This window comes from Dermacentor variabilis, chromosome 6, assembly GCF_050947875.1.
Source record: "Dermacentor variabilis isolate Ectoservices chromosome 6, ASM5094787v1, whole genome shotgun sequence".
Classification (NCBI taxonomy): domain Eukaryota; kingdom Metazoa; phylum Arthropoda; class Arachnida; order Ixodida; family Ixodidae; genus Dermacentor; species Dermacentor variabilis.
In genome coordinates, this window is record NC_134573.1 from 73857046 (window position 1) to 73880342 (window position 23297).

Below are 23297 nucleotides of genomic sequence, written 5' to 3' on the forward strand. Positions count from 1 at the left end.
ATGGAGTCACCCCATTTGCTATTCTGCCGGAGCCGCGAAATACTAGCTCTGCTGCTCACGCACGTGCCAACGGTTTGGCCTACGGCATCGTTTCGAAAACACTAACTGGTCATCACAGGAGAGACGCTGACAATTTGGCTTGAATCGCTGCTGTAGTCTTGTTCGCTGTTGTGGCCACGGGACTGGTGGAATATAACGATGGCAAGTCGACCTTGCACAATCGTCAGGAGAGCGGCAGCTGCGCGCAATCTGTACAACATAAAACGGCATTCCAGTGCCATCACGCTTCAACGTTGGCCGCTTTCAGTGTACGCTCGACTACTCACCCGTATAGTCACCAGCCGTAAGTTTGCGGACGTGCAGAGTGCTGCTTTAACTGTCTCCAAGCCACAAACGGTCATCCCTTCATCGCCCTTTTGGCAGCAATGTCGTTCTTGGGGACAGTCGCACTCCTGGCACTGGCCTCATTCCAGATCTCCCTGTTGTCTGCGTCAGCGCGGTCCTTCTGGAAGCCTCACAAATACCACCATAAGACTCCTAACGCATTCAAGGTACGGAAAGTCTGCTGCTCGTTCCCACGCTCTTTACAAATGACGTGATGTCATTGAAGCAAACTGAAACGGGCACAAACGGGAGATTAGTGTACCGAAGGTATGCTTAAAGTCAGCGGCGTACCATTTCTAGAGTAGGGGCGGAGGAGGGGGGGGGCAAACCGCAGATGATCTGACCTCCCGCTCTCCCCCTATATATATTGAGAATTACTCTTACAATAAGTGAAAGAGTCTGGAAATGCTCCTGTCAGTTATATTTGTATCTAACAGACATCGCCGTATTTATCAATGACACATGGTCAACCACGGGCGCCCGAAAAGTGATTTAAATTTACATTTATCTCTTCCGTCTGTATAAGATGTCAATATTATACAAGGACAAAAAGCAGTAAGGGACCCACGGAGGTTCCGGATCCCTCCAAGTAGCAGCAGTGCAGCATACATAAAAACGCACGTTCGCTAAAAGTAATTTCAATACTTAAACAAGGAATTGTACTTCGTGTTTAAGTCTACAGTATAAACATATGGGTAGTTTAGGTAATAGTATTCTGGAGGTTATACGCAACGAAGTACAATCAACATAAATTATTTCCAGTATTAAAAAAAATTGACTCTCCCTCCCGGCCCTGCGAGAGTAGATGTCCTGCGAAGCTGTTGAAAACCACCACTACAACCGTATGCAATGCTCTATTGCTTTGCAGTAATGGAGGTAACGATAGAAGTTTACGATAGGTAGTGAGGGCACTGGAAGTGGTAAGGGAATACATCTACTTAGGACAGGTAGGGACTGCGGATCCGGATCATGAGACTGAAATAATCAAAAGAATAAGAATGGGCTGGGGTGCGTTTGGTAGGTATTCTCAGATCATGAACAGCAGGTTGCCACTATCCCTCAAGAGAAAAGTTTATAACAGCTGTGTCCTACCAGTACTCACGTACGGGGCAGAAACCTGGAGGCTTACGAAAAGGGTTCTACTTAAATTGAGGACGACGCAACGAGCTATGGAAAGAAGAATGATAGGTGCAACGTTAAGGGATAAGAAAAGAGCTGATTGGGTGAGGGAACAAACGCGAGTTAATGATATCTTAGTTGAAATCAAGAAAAAGAAATGGGGCATGGGCAGTACACGTAACGAGGAGGGAAGATAACCGGTGGTCATTAAGAGTTACGGAATGGATTCCAAGGGAAGGGAAGCGTAGCAGAGGGCGGCAGCAAGTTATGTGGGCGGATGAGATTAAGAAGTTTGCAGGGACAACATGGCCAGAATTAGCACATGACCGGGGTAGTTGGAGAAGTATGGGAGAGGCCTTCGCCCAGCACTGGGCGTAACCAGGATGATGATGATGATGCTGATGATGGCGGTGGTGGTGGTGGTGGTGATGATGATGATGAATGGAGGCAATGGAAATTTAGAGTAATGGTAGTGATGAGACTAACGGTAATTTTGACAGCACGCCTCGTAATAACGCTGCTTCTCTGAAGTGTTAACTACGGGTCACCTACCCATAGCGGTGCTGTAAGAACCATGAAATCAGTTGCTAGGCTGCTTCACTTATATGCGAACGGCTAGTGACGTCACTCCGCACGTCGCAAGTTTCCCTCGCCGCACGACTTGCGCAACAGTAATTTTCACCATGAAACGTATGCCGGGAGCGCTACATGCTACGCATTATCAGGAGCGTTTTATCGTCAATTATGTGGTTCTGATGGTTTTGTGTTTGTTCTTTATATAAAGGACTATTTAAAGGAGAGTGCCTGCATAAGTAATGTATTGATAAAGCCCCAATTACTCATACATTTTCAACTTCACTTACACAACCCCCATTAACTTGTCTTTACAGTCACCAAAGATAACGAAGCTGCCTCCTTTGGTTCCGTGAGACAACCAGGCGAAACTAGTATATCCCGCCTGAAGAAGTAAAAAGAAAAAGAATATAAGTGTTCAATATTGGATTCGCAACCCTTCTAAATAAGCCAGATACGTTAAACCTACGCGACGCATTGCACCTAAAGTTCTGCCTATTCCTTCAAGGTACTAAATATCGGAAACGCACAGACCTCTTAGGAGATTGAGAAACCTACCTATATAAAAGCAGCAGCGTGATGCTTTCGAACACTTGCTTATAATTCTTTAACGTATATTTGCTCAGCAAGTATTTACCATAGCGCATGAACTTGGCATATCATTCCCCTTATGCTTGCAAAATGTGACCTCTATTGTTATTGTAATTATGCCAGCACAGCCGTCTAAGTCTTACACCGCCAATAACGGCATGTAGCATTTGAATGCGTGGTCTACTGGAAAACGCGCATTTAACCCACCCATTTGGAACATTGTCTACACATTGGCCATACCATGCCGCTGATTTTCCCCAAATGTAAACAAGATGCCTTGTTTGGCTAACCAAATGCACCCGAGAAACAAAAAATTAAAATTAAATTATGGGGTTAACGTGCCAAAACCGCTTTATGATTATGAGGCGCGCCGTATAGTGGAGGACTCCGGAAATTTCGACTACCTGGCCGGGGATCTTTAACGTGCAACTAAATGTAAGTACACGGGTGTTTTCGCCCCCATCGAAATGCGGCTGCCGCGGCCGGGATTCGATCCCGGGACCTCGTGCTCAGCAGCCCATCCAAAAAACAAACTACGAATCGGGTTATGCGCATGAACATACATGAAACAACGAGGGTTTAATAACTATCGGCGGCACCTTCATTTAAAGCAGAAAAGTGAATGTTTCACAACGCATCGCGCATAAAATTGTCCTATTTGCATGGTATTTCGCGTTCCTCTCTTGTACTGTTCTTTTTAGGCGCATGGGAAACTCTAAGATTAGCGATAAGTATGAGACCGCTTCATTGAGAAACTTACATATAGCTCGTCACTCCTAATGTGGGATACCGGGGGAAAACAACTAAATTCCGTTTATACCAGGTAAAAATTGCGAGAAAGCGGCTATTGTCTAACTATTTTCAGAGCACATAAGCAATTTACACACTGCACTGTAAAATAATTTACACCCTAAAAAGTGAAAAAGGGTGTAAATGTTTCTATAGCTCACACCCTTAGGGTGTTATCTATATAACGGACACCCTAAAGGTGTGAGTTATAGACCCATTTACACAATTTTTCTCGTTTTAGGGTGTAAATTGTTTTACAGTGTGCAAACTTGTGGTACACGCCACTAAAAAGTGGCCCTAATTTTTTCAAAACAAGAGATAACTGCTGCTTTTGCTACTGCCGGGAAACAAGCAATTGTATAGCTCTTATTTAGAAACAGCGTGAAAATGAAACCCGCGAAGTACGAAGTAACACATGCGTTTAGATAAAATTCCAAGTGAATCTTCTATTAGCACAAAAGTGGCTCTGCATGTTTGAACATGGCCATTTTCGCGGGCATATCTACGATAAATGGTGATTACACAATGAACTTCGACGGTTATACCGGAAAGAGGCTTGATTACATTTTTGATAGTGATAAGAAATTGAGACTGCAACGCTATGTTCCAGAATACCAGAATTGATTCCAGAAATAATTCCAGAATTGATAATCCAAAGATGTCATACCGTAAGGCACACCAATCGTTGGGCGGGGATAATTACAATACTTTATCCGGATCGCCGCCTCGCCCACAGGTGAATTGTGGCCAGCTGATTACTGTTTTCGAATACTGTTTTAGGGGCCCCAGAAAACAGGGCATGATGCGAGTTGCGCAAGTTGACAGCTGGTTAAGGTGAGAACCGCCTAACGCAAGCGTGTATAGCGAATAACGCACGTCGTTCGCTACACGGCGTGCCTAGAAGGCACAAAAGACAATCCTCGTTGTCCTCGCATGGATATGCGTAGCAAAGAAAAGCATTACTTACATGGGCACTCTATTAAGAAGGAAATTTAGCTTGTGGTGTAGTTTTGTTGGACTTCCCAGCGGGAAGCCGGAAGTGCCAGTCCCCGGTTTCTAAAGTGGACGAAGGTTGGGGCGGGGGGGGGGGGGGGGGGGGTCAAACGGCATATTCCCTCCACACACACTTTTGACATCGGGGGCCAGTGCACCCCTCGCCCTTCCCTTCCCCCCCCCCCGAGTAGATACGTCTATGGTTATAGTTCTGCTTGGGGAAGTGGCTTTGCACAAGGGAGGTCGGGGTATGTGAGACTGGCAACTGAGGCTTTACATACAAATCCCTATAATAAGTTGACTGTGTCGTTAGCGTTCAATTGTGGCCGCACCTACTTTGGGAATGACGTCCCTGTTTCAGGCCGGTACTTTTCTAGAAACGTTCTTAGTGCGTAGCATTCCTTCATCGCAAGTAGATGCCGTAGTTCTAGGCGCATCACAGCTCACCTCTGGAATACTGTCCAATCCTTACTATATTTGAATGAGCCGAGCTTTAAATGGACAGTAAAGGAAAGCTGAGTTGAGCTGGATCGGTAAAACAGACTTTTGTATTATGAATAATTATCACAAACATCAATCTTAGCGTGGGCAGACACATGACAAGCAAGAGCAGATGGGCACGAAGTAATGATGGTCTGAAATTCCCACGGTTACTCTTCTCATGTTTTAATATCCTCACGTGGAAGCACAGTTGGTAAATTATTTACACTGTGCATTTACATGGGGCAGCAGGAGGAGGAGGAAAAATATTGTTACGTGTGGAAAGACACAGACGAAAAGGCTATTTACACGCTATTTACACTGGAGCCACGCAGTCAGGCTGACACTCGCTCGTGCCAAGGGCACAGACCCACTTCGTCATCGTTCTCGCGGCGGCTCGTCTTTTGAGCATCGCTCGATCATATCGCAATACAGCAAACTCTCAGTTGTACGAACGTCGGTTTATCGAATATTTCAGAATAACGAACTTTTCAAAAATCCCCGGCAGTTTTCTTATAGATTCTATGCAAAAGTGTTTCACTTAAACGAATTTCGGAACAGTCAACATATCAGTTTAACGAACTCGCTTCAGAGGACCAAGGCTTATTTTTACGATCAGAACCGATGCCCGCCCTCATCAAACCGCCGCTCCAGCGGCAATGTAAGGTCGTTGGCGCTACAGCGCCCCTGGGGCAAAGCGGCGGCGCGGAAAACGAACGGCAACGAGACATGGCCTCCGAGATCGCCCGCACAAAACGAGCAAGCATGTAATCTCGAAGGCCATGAGCAAAGTAACATCGCTGGCGCTTACAACGCCGCCAGAGCAAAGCGGCGATCTGTCACACCACAAACCACGTGGTGTGTGTTTTTTCCCGACCGGCTAGTCGTGGCATGGTCGTCGTCTCTTTCTTTCGAAAAAAGGACGATGAAGAGACGAAGAAGAGGCAACTGCCGAGCCAGTTTCAAGCCCTCTAGCTGAGATTGTAGCATACATTGGAAAGTTGAGAGACTTTGTGTCAACAGCAAGCTGTGCCAGAAGAAGTGTACAAAAACATTGACCCTTTGGACAATTTTGTTACTTCCTGTGCTTTAAAAGTACAAGTGCAGAAGAAGACAACAGATTTTTTTTTCTAAGTAAGAAAGGCAGCATTATAACTGTTATGAACCTTGTACTTGCTGATATGTACAGACTCCATTTCACACATTTCTAACACTATGAATGCCATGTCTTTTGCTCCATGAATTGCACTTCAAACTTTTGACTGTGTATGCCATGTCTTCTGTTGGTCTAGTGAATATTCAGTTTAGTGAACTTTTAGTTAAGTGAACTATTTCCTTCGGTCCCTTGAAGTTCACTCAAGTGAGAGTTCACTGTACTACCCCCCGGCGGCAAAAGCACTGTCACGGTGCTGTTAAATATCCAAGGTGCATGGAGAGTTGTAGGGATTGAGTCGAGCAACGTGGACAATGTCACTGGTTTTCACAGCGGAAGACGTAGTGGGCGTGGCTAGAACGATTTCATAGGTGACATCGGTCACTTTGCGGAGCACGCGATATGGGCCTGTGTAACAGGAAAATAATTTTTCACAAAGACCAACTTTACGCCATGGTGACCAAAGCAACACGAGGGCGCCGGGCACAAAATGGACATCACGGTGACGACGATCGTAGCGTTGTTTCTGCTTGTGTTGAGACACTTGTAGACGAGCGCGCAGGAACATACTCAGAAAGTTCAAAAAGGGAGAGAGAGTTTCCTTGAAATCCGTTGCTCCCAATGCAAATGTCATCCACTCTGAAAAAAAACAGAAATAATAGCAACCAACTTGCAAGAACACACTAGACTCATCATTGAGGCAGCGGCCATCACAGAAGGCAACTGCGTTAGCAAACCATCCCTAGCATTGACTGCTAAAGAATTTGCATACCTGGGGTCTGTATGTGGGAGGCCTCCTTAGGCCTTGACGCGGCCTTGGTGCACTCTGGTTTATTTGTGAGAACCATGTTGTACTTGCACGATTGTAACTGATTATGAAGTACGCGTGAGTATATATATATATATATATATATATATATATATATATATATATATATATATATATATATATATATATATATATATATATATATATATACCTTCTTGTAATAAACATCAGTTAAAATTTTGCGCATGTCCTTGTCGCCTTTATATGTCCCGTGTCTGCTCTTAGTCACTTCAGTCGTATTCAATGGTCTGTTTCTTCTTCTTGGGGGGGAGGGGGGGAGGAGGGTCCTTCCGCTGGATCAGTTTCCGACCGACATCATCAGATCGTGAACAATAATGTCATCAAGTTCCGGCATCGTCTGACGCAGTCCATTGTTGTTTTGTTGTATAAAAATTTTGACTTAAAACATTCCCTGATCTATTCGGGCGCTTTCATGCGTCTTTTCTCCGCAAAGATTATGTCAGCATACTCAAAACTAAAGCTTAATTAGTCACACCATAATACCACAATTTCAGCAAGAAATTCAAAAATTTACATTTGGCATTGTGTCTTGAGCATAGTTTTCTTTTATCTTTTTTATCATTTGTCGCACCCGGACCGTGGACAATCTTGGTGGTAGCAGGGAAGCGGGTTTATGCGCGCTATTGACGAAGGCCAAAAGGTAATAATATAAAGACGATCGTTCCAAATTACCGCTCTTGCTACTCATTTATTAACGGTGCGTATTCCTTGATAAATGAACAAATATAAGAGAGTGACCTGTTTTACCAGACTGAAGTTTTTTTTTTTTTTTAGTCTCAATAATTCTTCAGTATGGAGCACGTGCAAAATTTTATAGCCAAACAACACAATGCAACGCGTATGCACTAGCTGAATGCATAACTATTCCAGGGGCCGAAAATGTGGGTGCAGTCTGGGGCACTGTCATAGATAGTGTAGCGATGAGCACTTCGTACTCTTGCTTTCTCCAAACTGGTTTTTTTATATTATGACACCTCTTGCTATATAGAAAACAAAAAAGATCGACGTTGTGATTGCTGTGTTGTCAGTAGAATAAATTTGAAAGTTTCTATTCTGAAACTTCAGATCTTGGCTATGGATCAGTTTGCCGTGGCCGTAAGGGACGTAAATCAGGACCCAATGCTGAAATGTCTGACAGCGACTCGCATCGACCTCGACCTTGGCGTCCCGTCAGCGGCCTTCCTGTGGTCATTCAACAGAAATGAAAGTGCTACAAGGTAAGATATGGCGTTTCCTTTTTGAAAGTTAACAAGTCGCAAAGGAGAACTCGGGTGAAGTGGTCAACCTACACGCAGAGTGCTTAGAAGCTATCCATGGTCATTCATTCCCACACCATTTCATTTCTAGCAAGGTAAAATAGCATGGACATTCCTGGCGCACTTTCGCCTTCGATAAGCGATTTATAAAAGGCTGCAATATTCTTCATCCTCTGCACCTCATTTAGCACCATAGCAAGTACACCCCCGCCCGGAAAGACACCAAAACACCTCTCACGCGAGACACGTTCCCGCGTATTAGCGTAACAGCCCGCATATAATGCGAAGATATTTTTCCAATTATAGGCAGCCTAAAATGCCTTATTCATACAATATGCTGATCCAAACCAAAATTTCAACCAGAGTTGTTATTGCTGCATGGTTGCCATCACCCTCATCATCAGGAAGCGTACAGAAGGCGCCATAGAGCATGGCGTGGATTGGCCACAAGAACGTGCTTGCGGACGCATTGCCGAGCAGCCCGGATGACCTTGTTTGTCGCGCTTTTCGGAAGTGCGGCGTTTTGGACACGCTCGACGGCACAGAGGATGGCTTTCTCTGGGACGAGTTCTTCGACAAAGTTCGAGGACAGCGCAACCAAGGGCAGCGATGTTTGAAGAGGGCAGTCGGATGTAAATAAGTGTTTTCTCTGACTGTTCCTGACTCGTATTACACGCGGGTGACAAACGTTTTTTCGCATTTCGCTATCCCCAAATCTCAGCTCATATTACATACGGGTTTTAAGGCGGAGCTTTCTTTGCCTCTTCATTCGACTTTTGCGCCGATGCTGCGTTCTTCCACACCGCGTAGGAGGTGGGGGGGGGGGGGGGGGAGGGGCGTGTATACACATGACAGGATCGTGGCACATCGCAAAGTTGACGTTAGATACCCGTTCGGACCTTTCCACTGCGTCGCAAGGGGACAATGCCCTCTGGAGCTCCCCGGGTGTCACTACATTAGCATCTTTACAGCTGTAACTGTCCGTGATGCCCCTTAAATGCATTGCAGAAACTGCAGCGCTTAGCTTTCTACTAACGTGCACGATCAGACTGGACGTGTATCGAACTGTAGAGCGGAGGGAGAGAAGAGACCGAGAACGGGGGAGGGAGGTAGAACCGATGAACCTGCGAAACGAGTGGAAAAACAAACAGCTTTCCCACTTTCGCAGTTCTCACGCAGGGGTAGAGGGTGGAATAGGGTTAAATGACGTGAAAAGGCAAGCAAACAGCAGTCGTGGGCAAACTAAAGTATACAGTGTGGTACGTTTCTGCTATTCATGAAAAATGAACACCATGCAAGTTTGTCAAACAGACAACTGACGCGAGACGCCGACGCAAAGCCACATTAAAGCACCTCAGGGTCTTTGCGACATTACGGAAGTGGTTGAACATCAAATCCACACTTCTGTGCCCGCCACGGTATCTTTGCGGCTGTGGCATTGCTCGAGGTCCCGCATTCAATTCCGACCCTGGTCGCCGCATTCCAGCAGAAAATCCTGAAATCCGCCTGTTACGCTAGTCCATTAAAAATGTACATACATGCTATTAAGGAAATATTCCGTATCTGCTCTGTTTGTAGTTGTATCCCGTGGTTGTTGTGCGCACACAGTACTTACAAAAGCCCTTGCAAGTGATAGATCGAGCTGATAGGCAAGAGGTTATATGTAGAAGTGTAGCAAACGAAGCTGAGACCGGAGAATACTTGGAGTGAACGAGCCGGGGGTCGAGTGCATCCTCGATGATGGTGTGAGCGACGAGTGCTTTGCGCCAGGGAAGTGCGTGGACGCGGAGATAGCGCTTTCCGCCTCGTAAGTCAGATCACTAGCAACGCAAAAGAAAATCCAATACTTCTGTACTCTGCACTTCATTCGGTGAGCACCCGAGGCAGTGAACCCTGGCCACAACAGCCACTACAAGACGATGCCGTGAAAGCCAAACTACACGTACGCTTGCCGGCGCGTGAAGGCTCGTGCCCACGTGCCTCACGTATGCACAGATGCTGCAGCACAGATTAGCGCGGCGTGAGCACAGATTGATAGGGAAGTATTATGTTCCCCCTTTTGCAAAAATCCAGCGGCGGCGTGACCAACTCATAGTACCGAAAATAGCCGACGGCGCAAAGCGTCTTCCCTACATGCCAAGGCTCATGTAACACTTTCGGAGGCCTGCGGGTCACCATCATCATCGTCTGCTATCACGCGCTAACGACCCCTTTATAAGAAATGGCACCGCTCAGCAGCGCGTAGCCATTTCTTGGACAATCCCCCCTAGTGGGCAGGAGCAACATAGATGACAGAAACACAACAATCCCGACGCCAAATTGCAGTGTACTAAGATATAGGAGTAATAAGCTCACTGCGTGCTAGTGGAAACGGGGAGAGGTGAAGCCAACGGTGTCAATTTGTAAGCGGAGCTATACATTGAAATCGACGGTGCGGTGCCCGGTGTGCCACAGGTAAAGCGCACATTGCTGCACGTGCAAACAACAGAGGCCGCGAACATGCACAGCCAGCACCGCGGCGTCGAAGCACAAACAGAAAGGAAGCGAACGCGGACGCCACATAGAACTCGACGACGCCGCTCTTCTCCGCATGTGTAGCAATGCGCGCTTTCCCTGCGGCGCACCAGGCGTCGCACCTTCGATTTCAATGCATACCTCCGCTTCCAAGTTGACGTCAACGGCTTAGCGCGCACGGCGCCGCTCAGCCCACCAAATCCTAGTACACTGCTGTCAAATCATGAGTGCGTAAGATGAGGTGTACCACAGCCATCGCGTCACAAAAGCAACGCCGTGCAAGGTTACAACGTGCACCACGACTTGCGGATGCATGCATATGTAAGCGGAAACATTTCACCAAAGCAACTGCCATCCTTTCGCATTCCCACGCGTTAGCAGTTTTAAGCGTCTCTGCCAAATTTATCTTCTCCAGACAGATATCTGTACTCGGGCTGCCTCACTAAAATGCCAAACGACGTCTACAAAGGCTGAAATAATGAGCCGCGGGGTCGCGCGCTGGCGCGCGTCTTGTAAGTTCAAATCGCTATTGCTCTCGAGGCACGGTGAACGAAAGACGTGGACGGGAGCTTTGGCGTACCCACACGTGCAGGTGTAGTTTGGCCTTTAGAGTTCGCCGGTGACTTTATCGTCGACCTGCGCAAACCAAACAAAACTGCCGGCTACCGACCATCAGTAAGGCCGTCTTGGTCGTGCGTCTCGTCAGAACACGGATAGCGCGATCGACCAGTAGTTCAGCGAGGCATTGAGCGTTTCTCGTTAGGTGTCGTATTTCTCGACGCAGATGCCGTTTCTCGCGCTTGTTCGAAGTCAGCAACTACACCAAGAAGAATAAAAGATTAGAAAAAAAATGCGAGGCACGAGTTTCGTCGGTGTCTCTCCTGCCGTCGTTAAAAAATTATTTGGTTGTACTTGCCAAAGCCACCATCTGGTCGAGAGGCACGCCGTAGTGGGGCATTCAGCATTAACTTTGCCCACCTGGATACCTTTAACCGTACGCCAAATGCATGGTTCACGAGGGTTTTTCCATACCGCCCTATCAAAACGCGGCCACCGCGTTCGGCATCGACCCCGCGACCTCCAGCTCATCAACGCAACACTATAGCCAGTCAGCTACCACGGCTGGTCACTGTAGTAAGGGCACGACGCCCGTGCAACCACATGAAATTGGACTGTTTCAATTTGCATTGGCGATTATGAACACTGATATTTCTGGCGACGCTTAACGTAGAGAAAAACCTGTTGTTTTATCGCGCGCCTACGCGGCATTGAAGCGTAGGGCGCGCCTGCATCGAAATGTTTGCTTCGCTGCCTTTGCCTAATCGCGATTCGTTTGGATGAACATTCTATTGTATTTTTGCCACCCGTGTTGCGCTTTCGCAAAATAGCATTTCCTTATTGCCATTTTATGCGAACATTACCGTCCATACCGCTATGTTTGGATAAAATTTTCATTAGCATTCGCTGAAACAACAAGGAAAGCTTCCCTTAGCGGCTATTTTCCCATAAGACTGGAATCCGTAGATATTTTATCGTTTTTTCAGCAGACTAACGTCAAATGCAAACCACAGAGCCTCTGTATCAATGCATGTCTAAACTCCTAAAACGATCATTACGTGCTTTCTTCATTTCTTTAATATCGTCCCAATATGTTTTTTATAAGCTTACTAATGAAAGGCAGTGACTCTCGTATTGTGAAAAGGTACATGACAAGGCCCGACGGCGCAATTAATTGCGCTGTCTCTTTAGGAATAATTTTGATACATATTCTGTTTCTCGCTCAATATTCTGTCCCCTATCGGTTAATGTTGATGATCATTTATTTTATGCATGTTATCTTCATATTCACGGGCCCTATGAACAGGATTTTCCTACTCCTGGGTACTATCCCACTCTCTATTTTCTCCTGTAACTATACATTAGGCTTATCTATTACTTGTCCTGTGTCAGCTGACGTACTTAATATATGACCGCTTGCTCTTACTGCAATAACAGAACTGAATTACAGCTCACAGCCCGAACAGAGTTGAAGTAGGCTTGCATTGTGGGCTGGCACTGCGAAATTTTATTAATTAAATGTTGATGACGGTGCACGAGACAATACATGTTGTAATCAAGTTGTGGCCGTTTCCTTTACTATTATGTCCTTTGCATCCAGAAGGAACGCTACGCTCCATTTCACAAAAGGGCCATCAATCGACACTGCCAACGTAGTGGTGGACACTGGTAAGATGCCTGAATTACTTCGCACCTCCACACCCTACGCCTGATTTTACTTTCTCTTTCTTTCTTTCGAAATCTCTTTACTTTTTGAAATCGAAATCAAACCAAATTTGGCCACCGACGCGCGCAATTGTTGTGGTTATTCCTTTTCATATAATAGCGATAATCACAGAATAAAAGACGTTGTAAGCTGAGAAGAAACGTCGTAGGCTTGGAAAACCTAGAACGAAGTAAGATGAGAGAGTAACTCTCATGCAGAAGTCCACATATAAAGTCCACATATAAACCTAGACAGGCCGGAACATACACAAATTAACCCCCATTACAGGTTGCAACACACACTGCACTGATTTCCAACAAATACACGTATAATGAGTTCCGAACACGTAAGCGAAGCCACGCAATGATCCAATGTGAACAGCGTACAGACGAAGAGTACACAGGTGGAATAATGCACATTCTTGTAAATGATACCCTAAAACAGTTTCTACTGTTCATAGCCTCTGCGAGACCACACCTTAAAAAACCTACCATAATAGATTCACGGCCCTGTATCGGTAAATCAAACTGCAAGGCAAATAAAAATTTTTCATTAACGAAAATCCGTGTTATCTGAAGCTTAATGACATTAGGTCCAAACACAATGAAAGGTTAACCCACCAGCATGCGTGCAAGAAATATTTATGGCGCAGAAAATTTTGAGCTGTGCTGGTAAATTTTTCATAATGTACTTCGCCAGGTGGTTGCGTAAAAATCGTAGCCTACTAGAATGCTAGGATCTGAGCCATACGGTTTCATACAATTACGGCAGAGAACTGTGATGCTAGTCTCTACGAGAGCTGCAAGCAGGGTAGCTCAGTCAACAAGGAAATGATTGACGTAGAACATGGGTTTGCCTAAACTTCGCCCTTGTGCCTTTCAATGGCTTCGTAGTTTTCCAATGGGATCATTTTTAATAAACTACTGCGGTATAAATAACTAAGAAAACATTAACAATGCCCGAACGAAGGATTCGAACACAGGACATCTCGCATAGAAGCCCGATATTGAAACCATTACGCCGCTGACGCATGGACAAGCAGCGATTGTACGTGCTTGCAATCTTATTACTCTCTGCACTGAAAAAAAATCAAACATTGCGTTGAAAGTTTGACCAAATCAGGCCCACTTAAAGCGTAATAAACGAAACCGTAAAAGCGCCTGAAGCCCCGCGCACGAAAATCAGACAAATTCATGTGCTACCCATCATATTATGGTGGCTGAACAATGGCAGTGACAGAGATCCTTCTAGTAACTGTAGGAAACTCGATGCTCTTGGCTAAGCAGCAGGCGCGCGCCAAGCGTTGCAGCGGCGCCGGACGTCTGAACGCGGTGTTGGCGCTGAAGTCGCATGTATTGGTCTGTTATGCCGCGGCCCCACCGTTGAGCCGGCTGCGGTCTGTTTCTCCGAATTTCTTGTTCGCGTGCGCGAGCTTTTCTTGCGTCTGTATCTTCATAAACGCTGCACAGTTTGTGACAAAAATGTGGCGTCGATGGTGGCAGCACTATTTATTTACGCCAGGATATCAAGCGGGCTACCAATGGGTGAAAATCAGGTAGTCATTGTTTTTCACCGTACCAAAGGACGAAAGAATGCGTTACTGATTAGTTTGACCAGATACCTGACTCTGAGAGTCTCTGTTCAGCAGAACGTATGCGTCCGCTACTTCGGCTTGACATGAAGTCTATGCAGAACAGCGAAGCAACCACAGACTTTCTCGCTGCATGGCAGGCTACATGGCGTGCAGCTTGTACTTGTAAAAGATTGTTGTTGCGTAAGTGAACAAACAGAGACACAAACTCTACATACACCGAGATTTGCGACAGAAATTTTTATCAACCTAATCTCCTTTCGAACCTGCGAAGAAGCTGCAAGATGCCTTTACTGCCTCTTTCGTCGGCATCAGTTGTGCAGCGATAACATAGCTGATGTGATGTTGCTCATGAACGCATTTTTCGGGTCACATATGCCATTTCACGTCATCTTTGGCAGTGCATTTTAGCATGGCTCCACAGCTATGTAAAATGCTTGAACCAGTCACGACAACCTGAAAGAAAAAGCTATACGCAAAACAAATTCGCCGCTTGTAGCGAAGGGGAGGCAACTTTAAAAATATAGTTGTTTTTCAAAAATTTGTTTCAATAGTCACTGGAATGCCACGCGTGCCTCTGCTCAGAGAAACCACTCAAAAAGTACCTCTTACTTAACAGCGCGCAGTAAGAAAAGAGCAAATTTAGCATTTATTTAAACAGGGTTTCGATGTTGCTTATTTTTTAACATCTTATTTGACAAAAAATTATTTCTTGCGAAGTCGGCGATTCACCAGCACTTCGGATCAATAGCAATAAAGTACATCTTTCTTTTGCTATGTCATATTTCATCTTGTAATGTCATTCGCAATCTCTATAACTCATTTTAGCTAATCTCGCTAATGTTCGGTGCCTGATTGCCGAACCGCAAACTTCATTAGTTATTTCAAATCCCCAAACGCAATGAAATCTTCAGTATGGCAGTAAGAATGATGCCTGTTTACTTTTATGGCATATTTCATGGTTTACTTGTCGCCTGAACTTCTCACCCTTCTTCATAATGTAGTCCAACGTACTGTGCCGTCCATACTTAACTGATCGGGCCAATAGTATCCATTTTAGCCGTAATTTGAAGATATCATTGCTTCCTTACATTGTGACCCAACTGGGGCTCCTTTGATCCGGCAAACCAACCGCGAAACGTAGGCCAGGTACATCTAACGATCAAGAAAACAAAAATACTAAAGCTTTCGTGCTAACACGTAGCCATCACCGATGGACATTGCACGTTTAAAAACAAGTTAAAATACGCTGACTTCTCCCACTTTTGCTTTTGTCGCTTTAGCACATTTCTTCCAGTGCATTGTATTCGGTTGTCGGCATTCCCCGATGCAAAAAGAAAAAAAGGAAATGTGGACGCGATTAAAGGTGCTCTGAATTTAAAGTGCTCCTCCCACTTCATACAGCTCGTGCATTCTGTGAAGTCACTAAATAAATTTCAGATTTTTTGCGTCATGTGAGGTTGAGATAGAAACACAAAATGTAGTGCACCGGCGCAAACTTCCATGTAAGGTTTAATGCCAGACACTTTTACTAAATCTAAACAGTGACACCAACGTATTTCTGGCACATGAAGAAGTCGTAACAGATAAAAAAATTCTTAAGGGCAAAGAATCTTTGCAAAAACTCACCGATGTCCGTCAGAAGAAAACGAATGACTTGCTTATGCCATGCATCGCTTTCACATATAGTTCTCTTAATCTTCATATCCAGCTTGTCTTTTGAGCGTAAAGAGCTATCAAGGCAGGGGTGGTTGCAGTCGATCATAGACTTATCAGGTAAAAAAAGTTCTAGCGACGTGTTCACAGAAACATTTACGTTAACAATGCTCGTTAAAAGAAATGCAACCCTATTCTAATGCTGGACATAACGTTAACGAAGGCGGCGGACCAATGTCAAATTTCGCGAGAGGCTTTAGGTTGCCAGCTCTCAGTAACGGCATCAGGAGCTTTCTCTGAGAAAGTGTGACTTGGAATAAGCACGCTATCCCCTTCTTTGTCTACGTGTGGAAGGAAAAAATCTCTCTGTTTCTAGAAAGAACCGATGGCACAAATTCACAAGAAGATCATACGCTAGAAATATTGTTGCAATAGCAAGTACACGAATTCTCCCGACGAGATTTAGCCGTCGTCGTCGCCATGAGGCTCCGCATAAAGTCCAAGCGGGATATGGTCCAATCGCACACCGTTTTCTGTACGCGGCGGATGTAAGCGTGAGCCGAGTATGATGCTGGCTAGAAGCGCGAACAACGTTTGAAGTCACTTGGTAAAGCGTGGCAAGGCGGTGAACGCGCGTCTCCTCCGCTATGCCGGCCGTGGTTGCGCATGGCTGCGGATGAGCGCGCTCATCGCCCGCGCCTTGTCTTGGGGAGTAATCGCCGGCGGGTGCAAATGTCAGGCGTGCCAAGATGGCTGGTGGCTGCATGTACACGACCTTGCTTCGTGCGCGCCTACTGCTTGATGGCCGGTGTAATCTCGTGGTTCGTACACGCGTTGAAGAGAAGCAGCAGAAGCGTCCGTTCCCCTCAGTTTGCGATCTTCACCCCGTCAGTGCCGTGCAGCGAGTGTTCGCGGTCATGGAGCCAGATCTGTTACGTTTGCCTGTGCGCTCGTGAAACCATGCTTGTGAATTTAATTTACTTCGAACGATCAATTGAAACTATGAAGTTTGCTTTGTGTGGTTGTTTATTCCTTTGCTATGGCTACCAATGCACCGGCTCTTTCTTTTTCTAAGAGCTACTGCCAGCCAACGTGATGCTGGACATAACGTTAGCAAATTAAGTAGGTAAATTGCAAACTGCGCTTACGAACGACATTCTCTGTAAAGTAGGCCCAATGCTCCTTTTGCTTTCCCTTGCATGGAGTTGCGTCTTTACGATCACTACCAACATGCACACAACAACGCCAAGAAGCAGAGGTCTCGATATGCCAGAACAATATCTTTGCGAACTCGTCTGTTCAGTACGACTAGATCATGTGCTTTCATGCTTGAACAAACGCCACACATGCGCTGTTATTTCCGTGATGAGCACACGTCATCTGGCAAGAACTAGTCGTCAAGCACAATGAAGTTGCTGGTGGGTTCTTATGTTGCGCCAAAGCTTGCAAGGTTCAGTACCCAAACAATGGTATTTCCCTAAATTTTGATTTTTTGTGTGTGATTTCATACTGTGAATTGCGCTGCATTTTCAATTTCAGGGTCTTGGTGAAGGGAGAAAGGTGCACGTTTGTATTTGTTTTGTCATTCTCGCTTGTCCTGCTGACGTTGCTTGTACGATTTGAATGTGAAATATAACACCGACCACCGCAGCACTACGGGCTGTTAAGCTCGGCGTAGCGTGGCAGAATTCATGTATACATCTGATATTGCAGATCGTCCTCTCGTTACGCAACGAAGATACATAAATTTTATTGCATATTGTTCTGTTCGCGCGAGAATTATGTCTTCTGCAGCTCAGTCAGCATTTAGAAAAGTGTTGTGCTGTGAAATACACTCTATCATTTTGCAACGTTGTTGTGACTGACCTTCCTACTTTTATTGGACCAGAAGTTCACTCAGAGAAAAAAAAATATTGTATTGTTTTTTTACGTTTCAGACACCGCTCATCCGGATGTTGTTCGTTACCTCTACGCCGACCACGCTGTGACGTGTGCCATCATGGAACTGCGCTACTTTGGCTATCGTAAGAATGAACTAGCTGTCCCTGTTACTAGAGCTTCTTCGATGCGCTTAAATGCGAGTCAAATCAAGTCAGTCAAGTCAACCATATCAGATACAGGTTTCGGCGAGGTCTCGCAAAAAGCTGATTACTCGCATCGCGATACAAACCAGCTAGGTTTGTGTCGATAGGCACGACGCAAACCAGCTAGGTTTGTGCATGATGCATGACGCAAACCGGCTAGGTTTGTGTCATGCATATTGTACATCCGTATATCATGCACAGTGTGCGAAAATTAGCCTTACGACGGAAAGGGAGCTTTCATATCACATTCGATTACGTGGATACCATAGTAGGAAAGGACATTTAGACAAACCTTTCGTTGGCTTGAGAGCGAAATGCTACACGCTGAGTAGACCATAAATATGATCGCTTTGGCGCAAACAAGGAAGGACGGAAGGGAACAAGGAGAGCGCCAGCTTTCGGCTGTCTATTCGTTATTGTATAACATGCAATACATAGACGCAGGCGAATGCGCAACATGCAAAACAGCTTCAATCGCGTAACACCCTAATAACAGCCGGCCCTCATAAAACCTTCTTTGCAAGCGCCGGTTTGTGTATTCGCTGTTGACTGATCCTCAAATATTAACATAATCGGAAAAGCACTGCACCTAAAGAATATACTTAAAGGGCCCCGAAACCACCCAGAGGTCAAAATTTTGTGATGCTGTTTCTGTTGTGCACGAGTCTGCAATGAACACGTCGCCGCGAGAATGTTTTCAAACGGTGCCATAATAGCGGAGTTACACGGTTTGATGATCTAAACGCGGCCCCGGCTCGTTTACCTCATTCCTTCGCTACTTTCCATTCGTCGCCTGGCCTATCCTTCTCGCCGAGTGCTTCTCCAAATGTCACGTGACATACGTAATCCCCAACCCACATTTCGAAACTGCCCATTTCCGGCTACCGCGACTCCACGCTTCTCGGCTACCCGCTGTTGCTGCCGGGTCGGCCCGCGCTCCTGCGAGGCATGTCGCTATGGGCCTTGCAGGTGTTGAGCCCACGTCTAGAAAGGATCGCCAATATAATGGATCCATACGGTGATAAGCGGTGACGAAGCACTTCCGCTGGCGATGACCAGTGGCCATCTCCGCCTTCCCCAGATCGTGGCGATCATACGAGTCAGACTGCAAGGAGGAGCATTTATAAAAACTAACCGGCCTTCTTGGAAGGAACAGAGTTCGCAGCGCATTTGGCCTCCTGCAGCTCAACTCCTGCAGCAGGCGTGGGTCGTGATGGATCCTCTTCAGCACCGAAGTGGCGCCCACAAGCACGTAAATCGCCGTTGCGCTTCGATCCTCAATGCTCAAGCCAGGCATTGCGCAAGGCGTCGTCATATCAGGCAGCCGGTGTCGTGTCGTTTAGTTTTACAAGTTGGCGCTTTTGCAGACAAGCACCGCACAAGAATGCATTCTAGCCATCGCAAAACACTGTCGGACTCTGTCCGCGCAGCTAATCAGACCACTAGGCACGACTGTGTTGGAACGCGAGCGATTCGACACTTGACTTGCGGACCGTAGTTACCGATTCGCCAGTACGCACAAGCGATCAACATGGCAACGAAGAGCAGGGAGTGCGCGTACCCGCTAGCAGACTAATCGGAAGTCGTAGGTTCTTGTTCATCCAATCGATAGTGTCTGCTCCTGGTGACGTCAGCAGATGGAGTATGGTGACCTCACGACGAGCACTGGGGATACCGGAAAGGCCCGGAGAGGAGCACGGGATTGTCTTTTTCTTTAATTTTGTGTTCGTGGCGCGCCCGCGGCCCGTACCGCTGCCACGTTTCGCAACGTTTATCGTGACCGCATTCTGAATTCCATGGGCGCGCTTACTTGAATTGCTTACAAATATAGGAGGTGGTTTAGGGTTCCTTTAAGCGCGCTTTGTTGTTCCGCAAATGCGCCAGATCCTTGGCTTAGGCATTAAGAGCAATTAACATTGCGCAGTATCTTTCACCCACATAAGCTACGTGGTTTCCGTATTCAGCTGCCTGTACATTTGTCAGCTCAGCGTGAAGTATTCATCTATTTCTGTGGTGCATATCACTGTTTTCAATATGCTTATACTTTCAGCATATGGGGCGCTATAATGTAAAAGTATTCGAAACTTTTTTTTTTTCATTTATGGAGTGAGCCTTGTCAGATCGGTCAAAAGTTTTCGGGCTACCCGCGCTTCGCCTGTTTGGCAAGAGACGTCACAAATACTACGAGAACTCCCCATTTGATATGACGTGAGCACAATCATTATGCATGAATGGACAGAACAAAAGAAAAATAATTAGTTCCGATTCCACACCTCTTTCGCCATTAGCCCTCCGTTATTGGTCAGAAGTTCTCCGGCTGCACACACTTCGCCTTTCTGTCAAGCAACGTCTCAAAACCGTGAAAACGAAACACGCGAAAATGACGTGTACACGCTAAAGTTGGTTGAATATCCCGAAAAAGAAAAGTGGGAACCTCTCGAAATAGCCGGAGACTGCCCTGTTCTGAAAGAAATAGAAGGCGTCTGCCTACCGATCGTTCCAGCACTGGCTGCTATGAGCTGCTGGTGTTGTAAATCGCGCCGCTTGCGCGAGTTGATGGGAGCTCGGCGCTGACGCCCGTTGTTGCACCTGGGTCGCAAGCCCCAAGGGTAGCGTTGGCCTGGCGGCCTGGGGTACAACTGGAAGCATCCGAAGGTCCCGGCAAAGCATGAGTCGACTGGTAACAACAAAACAACTTGTTTATTCTAACATCGCAAAGAGTTGGCGGTCAGGTTGACCGAAGTAGAGAGACGGGAGTGCACTTTACTCAACAGAAGAAATCGGAGCCCTCCTTTTGGCGTCCGGGGGCAGCTGCTTTTATACTCTCGCAGTTGAGGGCAAGAAGGAACCCCTCTATAGACGAGCACGTGACGGTGCCGCTCGGGAACAATGGGGAGGAGAAGGTGGCTCACACGTCGTGTCGGCGCCTGTCGGGCACAATGGGGAGGAGAAGGTGGCTCACACGTCGTGTCGGCGCCTGTCGGGCACAATGGGGAGGAGAAGGTGGCTCACACGTCGTGTCGGCGCCTGTCAGACCCCCTCGCTTCACAGTTGTTGGGAGCTCCTCTCCCCGGCTGCCGCGCTTCGACAAGCGTGGGCACCAATATGCACATACACTCACACACGCACATGAAGACACGTGGCATTGGAACATGCCTGGACGCGCTTGGCAGGGAGGCGTAGCGGCGGCGCCGAACGGGCCAAAATGTCTGCCGCTTTGGAACGAAGCCCCGGCGTCCGTTGCATCCGCGCCGGCTTTACCGCGCGTCGTAGGCGAAACGTAACAGACCGCCCCGCCGGGGGAAGGAGATCCCGATGGTCAGGGGACTGCATCCGCTGTCCGGAGGGATGTCGCTCGATGATGCTCATAACCGAAGTCGGGCGTCCCTCGACGTTTCTTGAGCGCAGCGCACAGAGAAGGCCTCGTTCTCTCGTTCAGGTTCGCACAGGACACTGCAAAGTGACTTCAGGAGAGTTCACACTTTTGTTCTCGTTCCCGGCCAGCGTTAGAACTACGCTGAAACTCAACCGCTCAGTCAGCAAGCACGGCACAACCCTCACTAAGCCCTGCCAGGCTCTTTCCCCTTTTATACCACTGCCTAGTTCCTTACAGTAGTCTAGCAGCACTCAGACCGCGTCCACAAATTGGAAAATTGCACTAGAAAGCATGTCATCACTTTGAAACACTAAACAAAAGCAATATGTTAAAAATCCTGCCTCAGGAAGAAAACAATCAGTAACAAACAATTTTGAGGCTGATTCCTACGTTAGGGGCTTCGACTTAAGCCATCGGCGTTACCGTTGAGACTCCCCTTTTTGTAACGCACCTCAAAGGAATATTGTTGCAAAGCGAGGCTCCAGCGCAGGAGGCGGCCATTTTTGGGAGAGATGGTCGGCAGCCATTGGAGAGGGCAGTGATCCGTCTCAATGATAAACCTCGAGCGGGCTAGATAGCATGACAATTTCTGAACGGCCCACACGAGACACGCACACTCTTTCTCGGTGGCGCTATACGCCTGCTCACGACTGGTCAGCTTACGACTAGCATACAGGACGGGGTGTTCTACTTCTCCATTTTCCCGTTGGCACAGTACAACGCCCATGCCTCGCTCACTAGCATCGCACTGAACAACGAACCCTTTTGTATAGTCTGGCGATCGTAGCACAGGCTGGCTTGTTAGGGCACTCTTTAGGGCGCTAAAAGCTCTTTCCTTTGTCTCGTCCCATACGACTGTTTGGGGCTCTGTTTTTCTTAGAGCATCCGTCAGGGGAGCCGCGATATCAGAGTACCTGGGGATGTACCTCTGATAGTAGCCGGCGACACCTAAGAACGACCGAATATCGGTCTTCGTGCGCGGTTGCGGGAAGTCTCGCACAGCGGCCACCTTTATTTCAGAGGGGCGGCGACGACCCTGACCAATCACGTGACCGAGGTAGACAACCTCTGCCTGTGCTAACTGGCACTTGGGAGCCTTGATTGTCAAGCCCGCTTCGCGCAGGCGGGTTAGCACTGCCCGCAAGTGTGCCATATGCTCAGACCAGGATGCGGAGAATATCGCTACGTCGTCTAAATACGGTAAAGCGAATTATTGCTGTCCCCGCAACACTTTATCCATGAGGCTTGAAAAACAGTATGGCGCGTTCTTCAAACCAAAACTCAACACTTTAGGACGGAATGTTCCCATTGGTGAAATGAACGCCGCATACCTACTAGCCTCTTCTGTAAGTGGAACCTGCCAATAACCCCTGACAAGATCTAGGGTGGAAATAAACTCAGCGCTACTAACTTTCTCAAGGCGCTCCTCGATGTTAGGGATCGGATAAATTTGATCCTTAGTGATGGAATTAAGCCTGCGGTAGTCGACGCAAGGACGAGGTTCCTTGCCCGGTACCTCAACTAAAATCAAAGGGGAGGTATAATCACTTTCACCTGCCTCAATAACACCGAGCTGTAGCATTTTCTTTACCTCAGCCTCCATAATATCGCTCTGGCGGGGTGAC

At 46.9% G+C, this 23297-nt stretch overlaps 1 protein-coding gene across 2 annotated transcripts in view; it reads left to right on the plus strand.

Annotated features, from left to right (window-relative positions):
* The first annotated feature begins 247 nt into the window (after nt 1-247).
* Nucleotides 248-23297, plus strand: part of LOC142584220 (uncharacterized) — a 28446-nt gene continuing 5396 nt past the window's right edge. Inside the window, exons 1-4 of one of the 2 annotated variants that reach the window (XM_075694379.1) lie at nt 248-551; nt 7998-8149; nt 12864-12928; nt 18150-18236. In XM_075694379.1, coding sequence (XP_075550494.1) covers nt 426-551; nt 7998-8149; nt 12864-12928; nt 18150-18236 — 430 coding nt within the window. In that variant the 5' untranslated portion in view covers nt 248-425. Of the gene's footprint in view, nt 552-7997; nt 8150-12860; nt 12929-18149; nt 18237-23297 lie in introns of both variants that reach the window. The other variant, XM_075694378.1, reaches the window with a different exon arrangement.